This window comes from Parus major, chromosome 17 (genome assembly GCF_001522545.3).
Source record: "Parus major isolate Abel chromosome 17, Parus_major1.1, whole genome shotgun sequence".
NCBI classification, from domain to species: Eukaryota; Metazoa; Chordata; class Aves; order Passeriformes; family Paridae; genus Parus; species Parus major.
Genome location: NC_031785.1, coordinates 9940074 through 9948449, shown reverse-complemented (window position 1 = coordinate 9948449; position 8376 = coordinate 9940074). Strand labels below are relative to the sequence as shown.

The 8376-nt window shown below is 60.1% G+C and overlaps 1 protein-coding gene across 1 annotated transcript in view; it reads left to right on the top strand.

Moving 5' to 3' along the window:
* LOC107212235 (ectonucleoside triphosphate diphosphohydrolase 8-like) overlaps positions 1–4435 on the top strand; it is a 7182-nt gene extending 2747 nt beyond the window's left edge. Inside the window, 5 exon segments of the mRNA XM_015645266.3 lie at positions 35–338; positions 827–1087; positions 1420–1530; positions 1801–1938; positions 2246–4435. Of these exon segments, the coding sequence (XP_015500752.1) occupies positions 35–338; positions 827–1087; positions 1420–1530; positions 1801–1938; positions 2246–2455 (1024 nt within the window). The 3' untranslated portion in view covers positions 2456–4435.
* The last annotated feature ends 3941 nt before the right edge of the window (positions 4436–8376 follow it).

The window sequence follows — 8376 nt, the reverse complement described above, 5'->3', positions numbered from 1 at the left end:
GTGAGGCCCAAAGTCCCTGAAGGGAGGGAGGGAGGCAGGGAGGCAGGGAGGGAGCGTGGGTGAGCGCTCCTGCAGCTCAGCCTAACCCTGGCCGCGTGTGGGGCCAGTTCTCGTTTGCAGAGCAATGGGAACATCCCCGGGACACCGAGGTTCTGGGAGCTCTGGACCTTGGCGGTGCCTCGACGCAGATCACCTTCCAGCCCGGGGTCCCTGTGCAGGACAGGAACACGTCCGTGTTCTTCCGGCTCTACGGCACCAACTACTCCCTGTACAGCCACAGCTACCTGTGCTACGGGCAGAGCCAGGCCCTGAAGATGCTGCTGGCAGCTCTGCACCAGGTGCCACGGGGGCTGCTCAGCCATCTCCCAGCCCCACGGCCCGTCTCCTGCAGCACTTTTGGGCGTGCCTGTGGGCAAGGAGTTGGGAATTGGCAGAGGCCTGGATTTTATCTAGGGAAGCCCAAAATTCCCTCCTTTGTGTGGAAGGTGCTGGTGCTTGCCAGCCAGGGCTCCCTTCTCCCCACATCTGGACGTGCAGTGGCGTTTCTTGTAATTTCCCGAGCCCAGCCGCATCTGTTGGGGTTTTGGTGTCCCCGTTCTCTTGCCCTTGCTCCCCTTGTGCCCAGAGAGAGGTTTCCCAGCACAGTCCCTGCACAAGCGTTGGGGCCAGAGCCAGAGCCCAGTGCTGTGGGAGCCAGGGATGCTCAGGGAGCTCCAGGCTGGGATGCATCCAGTCCTCCTGGGGTGGAGGTGCTGCTCTTTGGGCTGGGCTGTGGGCAGGGTGTCGGTGGCACGGCAGCCCCATTAATGGCTGTGTCTCTCTCCAGGCCAGCTCGAGTGCCCAGATCTCCCACCCCTGCTACCCGCGGGGGTACCGGGAGAACCTCACTGTGGCAGAGCTGTACGACAGCCCCTGTGTGCGTGCACCGAGCTCAGCCAGCCCTGGCCTGGTCCTGACGGTGACAGGGACAGGGGAGCCAGGCGCGTGTGGCAGGGCCATCCAGAGTCTCTTCAACTTCAGCTGCGGGGCAGAGCGGCCGTGCGGCTTCAATGGGGTGTATCAGCCCCCCGTGCGGGGACAGTTCTTTGTAAGCAGCCTCTGACCCTGCCCCTGGGGGTGCAATGGGAGTTTGGGGTGTAACCCCTGGGAAACTGCTCCAGGAGATGTGTGGGCAGTTCCAGCCCTGGAGCTGGGTTGTGCCTGACACGTGGAGACACAGAGGGTGCTGACCTGCATGCCCGGCAGCCCCAGCCCTCTGCTCTCCCAGCACCGTTCCCTGTCCCTGTGGGCAGCATTCCCAAGCTCCTTCCCTCCTTGCAGTGCTGAGAGGGGCCTTACAGGGACCCCTGCACAGGGGTGGGGGGCATCAGTGGCCCGAGTGCTTCACTAACCTGTCCCCTTTGGTCTCGTCACCCACAGGCCTTCTCGGGGTTTTATCACAGCCTTCACTTTCTGAACCTGACAGGAGGGCAGTCCCTGAGCCTCGTCAATGACACCATCAGGCAGATCTGCAACAGCAGCTGGAAACAGGTGAGATTCTGTCCAGGAGTGCATTTCACCTGGGCACTGGGCAGCCTGAAGGCTCATCCACAGCCCATCCTCTGCTGTGCTCAGCTGCAGAGAGCCAGCAGGAGCACCAAGGTCTCTGTACCTGGAGAGAGATGGGAGAGCAGCCCTGGAACGCCAGGGTCCCCTTGCTGTCCTGGTCATTGCTCCTGGCTGCACTGAGGGGCTGTTCCCCAGTGTGGGCACGTCCAGCACTGCTCTGTGTCCAGCTCCCCCTGTTCTCCCCCTGTGCAGGTGCAGGAGCTGTTCCCCATGGTGAGCAGGACCCAGCTCCGTGACGCCTGCACAGCCAGCTCCTACATCCTCACCCTTCTCCTGCAAGGCTTCAAATTCAACACCTCCACATGGCCCAACATCCACTTCACCCAGCAGGTAGGAGCGTGTCCAGCACCCCCAGCTGCCACTCTTGTGCCATGAAGTGCCTTGTGGCCACCCCGAGCTGCTGGGGATGGGGGATAGCAGGGACACGGCCCCACTGCCCGTACCAGGGCAGCTCTGGAGCTGCCCTCATGCAGCTGCTGGGACATCTGGCCCTTTGTGCTCTCCCCCAGTTTGTCACTTCTGGGGCCTCTGCAGCCCAAGGTGGGCACAGAAATGGTGGAGCAGGACCTGGGGGTGCAGGCTCCTCTCTAGTTTGCCTGGTACTTCACAGCCTTTCCCATCCCTCTTCCCTGCACAGGTTGCTGACACAGACGTGGGCTGGACTCTGGGCTACATGCTCAACCTCACCAACATGATCCCCTCCGAGCCTCCTGCAGCAGTCACAGAGCTCCCGAGAAGCAGCTGGATAGCAGCCTCAGTTCTGCTGGCCATCATGCTCATCCTCACCTTCTGCCTGCTCACAGCCACGCGCTGCCAGAGAAATTCCTCCGGCTACGAGCAGCTGTAGCAGCGCTGCCTCCACCGCTCCTGCTGCCACCCCTCTGCGAGGAGCTGCTTCCCGGAGTCACCCCTGTGTGCCCACAGGCCACAGACTTGTCCTGGGGGGCTCTGAGTGCTGGCTTGCTGAGCTGGAGCTGGCACAGCTGTAAAACAGCCTCCTCACAGCCGTGTGCTCTCTGGTTCTCCTTTCCCTGCCCTGCTGGTTGGGGATGCTCCAGGAGGGAGGGCTCGGCCACACGGGGCAGGGGCTCAGTGCTGGGGGCTGAGGGGGGGATGGCACAGCCCACTCCTCTCCTGCATGAGGTTCCTCTCCTCCCCAGCTGCACCCCGTGCCCCCTGCCTGGCAGACAGCTCATCCTCCCTTTCCAACACGGGGTGACTTGGGGACACTGCTGGGACACGGCTGAGGCAGCTCCCAGGGCCCCCCTTACATTTCTGGGGAGTCCCACTGGCAGCCACAGATGGATGAGTTGAGACTCCTCCTCTGAGAGGGACAAGGCGTCGTGTCCGTGTTGGCTCCACTCTGAGGTCCAGCACCAGAGTCTCCAGGGACACCTCCCACGGATTCCTTGTCTCTCCCCTGAGTCCAAAAAGCTCCAAAAGCCGACCCTGTCTCAATCTGTGCCACTCAGAAATCCTGGTGAATAATCTGATCTTTTCCTGGGAAAAGCAGCATTAGGAGAACGCGGGGAGTGGGAGGAGAGAGGGGCTGGCTGTCCCAGGGCCTGGCAGAGCCATGGTGGGATCACAGGGATGTTCCAGGTGCTCACCTGCCGGGAGGGAGCGGGGCTGGGAGGGGCGAGGGGAGCCCTGGCCGGAGCAGAGAGCGGGGGAAGCTGCAGAAGCCCCGGTGTGAGGCAGTGCAGCAGGGCAGGGAGGATGAGTTCCACAGGCTGGGAGCTCCAGCTCACCTGCAGGAGCCCTGCCCCAGCTCACCCAGCCTGTGCCCCCGGGGACTCCCCAGAGCTGCCTCTGCCTCCTCCAAACACAGCTTGGACTTGTGTTTTGTGGCCTTTGGAAGCTGATACTGCTGGAAAAGCTTTCCTTCATTATTTTCTCTCATCAGCCTTAGGCAAAACTCTTGTTTATCTTGCAGGTGAATATTCGTGGCCGGTTTGGCATTGCCATTATTTTCAGCCAGTTAGTTCCTCCTCATTTGAATGGAATCCACAGCGTTTAACCCTTGACACTCTGCTTTTCTGTGCTGTCCCCCATTTCTGTTTCCTCTGCTCTCCCCAGCCTCAACATTCCCATTACAAGCTCTCTACAAGGTCTGTAGGAGATGAGTGACATTTGGAAACTCACATCAGAGGGGAGGATTGCCCTGCCAGGGGGCTGTGAGCAACCCCTCCATGTGTTTGAGCCCCTTTGTGCTGCTCCTGGGGTCCCTGAACACTCTGGGGAGAGAGGACAGGGGCAGGAGAGGAGCAGGAGAGGAGCAGGACAGGGGCAGGACAGGGGCAGGACAGGGACAGGGACAGGGACAGGGACAGGGACAGGACTCTGCTGTTCCCTGGAAGGGTGCAGCAGGGAGCTGCTCGCTGTTCCTGCCGGGGCTATCACAAGGATCTGCGGGCAGGGGCAGTTCCAGCCGAGTCTCACGGGGCAGTGCTGGCAGATGTGGGGAAGGGGTGATCACAGCCTGTGGGCAGGGGGTTTACTATGTTAATGAGCACTGGAATCACACAAAGTTGTTCTTTGGCTTTGTAATTGGATTTATAGTGTGCTCCTGCTCTTCACTTTTTGGGTCGTGGCTCTCAGCTCCTGCAGGATTGGTTATTCCCTCGTCTTTCGTAAGTTCTTTTGTTTGTCCTGTACTGCAGTGAATTTTTAACCTTCTCATGGTGCTTCATTTCAACAAATCCCCTCTCTGAGACTTAGGGAAATGTCCATGGTGCATTTCAGATAAGACTCGCCCTGTTTTTGGGAAAACACAGTTGAATCTTACCTGAAAGAACAAAATAAACACAAACCCTTTAATCTGTGATACGATGGTGTGTCAGTACAGCCTCTGTGGGCTCATGGCACTTCCCATGGCAATGTCCTTTGGGCTGCTGAGGCACAGAGGAGCCCAGCTCCACACCAGCTCTGGGCTCAGCTGGGTTTGCTGGGAGGGGAGAGTGATGTCCCTGCTCTGGCAATCCCCTGCTGCTGAGCTTGGGGAGCCTCATCCCCACTTGGGACAGAGAGGCACAACCAGCCCTGGTCCCTCGAGGACGTGTGGCACTGCCAGTGAGCGCCCAGAGCTGAGCAAAACCTCCAGCTGCAAACCCAAACAGAGCATGAGCAGCTCTCCAGTTGTCCTGTCCCTTTTTGCAGTAAAGAAATAGTCCCAGGGCTTTTGTTGAGGGCTCATTGCCCCAGCAGCACCCTGTGCTACATCCAGACCTCAATTTTCTTCAGACAGCCCCACCCAAAGGGGTGTCTCTGCTAAAATTGGGGGTCTCAGGGTTATGTGATATCCATCCCATGGAAGGGCCATGCCCAGCCCCAGCCCTGTTTGGCTTCAGGGCTGTGCTCTGGTGAGAGTGGAATGTGCTATTTGCTCGTAATTGAGAAAGGGACCAAGTGTCTCATTCTGACTTTTGATAGACAAATCTGCTGTGGGGAAGTGTGGCTAGAGTACACACACACCCCTGTTTGATCTGCTTTTGGCATGTATTTGTTTGCCTGTGGGCCTTGCAATGACTCTGGGAGCCAGCAGGGAGTTGCCAGGCTGGTGTGGGGACTGGTGGGACTCCAGCCCAGCCATCACTGGTGTTTGTGAAATGACATCACCTCCCCTGCCAACACCTTCCTGGTGCCTTCAGAAAGGAAAACACCCTGACTCAGGGTTTAAAAAGGTTTCATTTCCCTGAACTCAGTTTCTGCTCTGTGAGGTCACCCCAGTCCAGGGTGGGAGGTGCAGGCTGTGGCTCTGAGCATGTCCCATGGCTCCAGGTGAGCTGCTCCACTTGCTCCTGCCCCAATGCCAGACATTCCCTGGGTCCCAGCAGGGACCAGCTCCAGCTCTCCCTTCCTTCCACTCTCATTCCAGCGGGACTGGTGGGCTTTGGGCCATCTGAAGCTTCCTTGTCCCCAAGTGCTCTCCATGGCAGGTTGCAGGGAGGGATGGAGGTCCCTTGGGCCATCCATTCCCAGATATTTTTTGGGAGCCCCCTTGCTCCTCTGGAGGCCCAGGTCACGCTGGAGCCCTGTCCTGGTGCATGGAGCCCATCTGGGCTGTGCCAGGCAGGCTGTGCTCCGTGTATGGACACAGCAGCACCGGCTGCTGTCCTGCACTGTACCCCTCCCCAGTTCCAGAAGGCTTTCCAAGGGCTGCTCCCGTCCCTGCAGGAGCTGGGACACAGAGGAGGGCGGCAGCTGGGGCTGGAACTGCCTCTCTGTCACAGGGCTGCTGCTCTGGGCTGTGCAGAGCCTCCTTCCCACCAGCCCGGGGGTACAGAGGGCCTTGGGCTGGGGTCTGCAGCTCACACATCTAGATGTGTATAAGAGACAGGCTCTGGGCTGTGCAGAGCCTCCTTCCCACCAGCCCGGGGGTACAGAGGGCCTTGGGCTGGGGTCTGCAGCTCTGGCCCAGGGTATCCACATGGCCAGAGCAGCAGAACACTCTCCTGCTGCTGGGATTGGGAAGGACCTGCTGGCAGCAATACCCAGCCCACCAGGCACAGCACCAAAAACAAACCCAGAGGTGAGATTTTCATCTTTGCCAGGGTGTACAGCATGGGAAAGAGTGCTGGCCTGGACCTGAGGAGTCTCCATCCCTCACCAGAGCCCTCCATGCTCACACTGGGCAGGGAATGGGTGTCAGGGTCCCCTCAAGCTGTGTCTGCAGGGGGAGGCTCCAGCAGGGTGTTTTGTGTGGCCACAGGCTGGTGTGCCAGGGCAAAAGCCCCAACAAGGTTTGTTCCAGGACTTGGTGGCCCTGGGCACAGCAGGTGGCTCCTCTGCACCAGGCACCAGTCCTGGAAAGGGACACGGGGTGGTCCTGGCTGCCAGACCACCCCTCCAGCCCAGCACCCCCACCAGGGCAGCACAGCCCGTGCCACTGCTCAATGCTGTGCCACCCCTGTGTTCCCACACTCCCCAGGAAAGCTGCCTTACCTCAGAGAGCAGAGCTGGGACACGCCGGCCACCGATTCGTCCCCAAGGCAGCAGCAGAACAACGCCAAAGTCACTTGCAGGTGAGGTGGCTGTGGCACACAGGGGATGGATGGAGCACACAGGGGATGGATGGGGCACACAGGGGATGGATGGGGCACACAGGGGATGGATGGATGGGGCACACGGGGGATGGATGGGGCACACAGGGGATGGATGTGGCACTCAGGGGATGGATGTGGCACACAGGGGATGGATGGGGCACACAGGGGGGTGTCCCCCTGTGTTGGACACCACACCCCAGTGACAGAGCTGCTGTTGGTTTGGGACTCACGGCCCAGGCAGCCCCACCAGGGCTGGGCAGCAGGAAAGGGCTCGGTGCCCATGCAGCACCACAGCGAGGCTGAGGGATGGGATCATCTGTTTGATCTTCTTTGTGTCTGATGAGCCCCTGCCGTAGTTTATTAATTAACTGGTGGTGTGGGAGTGTCCAAAGGCACCATGGGTCCCCAGGAGTGTCCCCTCCTGACTCAGAGGCTTCGCTGCCTGTCCTGCTGCTGTCAGAGAGCCCACACAGCTCCCAGCCCCCCGGCAGTGACACACCTCCTGTGACAGCAGGTGCCACAGCAGCGTGGCCTCTGGGGTCACTGGGGGCGTGTGGCACAGCCACAGGAAGAGGGGTGAGCTGACACTGCTGTGAGCAGGAGGTGACAAGGGGCAGGCGGCTGCCACCTCCCAGGTGACGCGTCCTTGGCTCAGGGGAGCCAGCGAGGCTCCGAGTGCAATAACCTGAGCACCTGGGACAGGTGACACCAACCCTGGGAGATCACATCCCAACGTGAAACGGGAGCTGGAGCACCTGGGAGGCAGGTCCAGGTCTGTGGGTGTGTGAGAATCACAATCTCCTGAGCTGGGAGGGACCACAGGCACCCCAACAATCCCACCCTGGGCATCCCCGTGACACTGGCACTTCACACACTGCTCTGCTCTTCCACAGGGAACACTGAACTGCTCCTGTTCTCTGAGGGCAGTGTTGCACCCCAAGGCTGGGGCTCAGTGTGACCCCCTGTTCAGAACCAGCATCCACCGTGCACACTCCTGCCCTCCCCACACCCCCATTTCCACATTTAGCAAATGGAGTGAAACACGAAGAAAAAATCATATTCCTGTTCAAAAATGCACAGGAGTGATCTCAGTATGACCTTACAAAACCCTGCCAGCACACTGAAGGCACGAAGAGAGGAGAGGGGACAGCTGGAAATCCATGAGCCAGCTGCAGGGCAGGGCAGGAGTCTGGGCTGTACCAGAGCTACAGCAACCACCCACCCTCCAGGCAGCGCTTTTAGGTACAACTGCTTTCCAGCAAAAAGAATTTTATAAATAAAGCCAGTCCTTGAACGCATTTTTATTTGAAAATAAAATGACTGTGACGCCCAGCCGTGCTGGGAGGACAGGACAGCGCAGGAGCTGAGGGGGCACAGCGAGGGATGTGCAGCTTTTGGAGAAACGGGATGATCTGCAACACGGCCACGGGCCGGGACCCTGCCCCTGTCCCAGCGTGTCACCTGCTCCTGGGCACGGGGACAGCACCGGGGACACCGGGAGCACCGGGAGCACCGGGAGCACCGGGGACACCGGGAGCACCGGGAGCACCGGGAGCACCGGGAGCACCGGGAGCACCGGGAGCACCGGGAGCACCGGGAACACCGGGAACAGCAGGAGCACCGGGAACACCGGGAGCACCGGGAACACCGGGAACAGCAGGAGCACCGGGAACACCGGGAACACCGGGAACAGCAGGAGCACCGTGAGCAGCCCCCGGGCCCG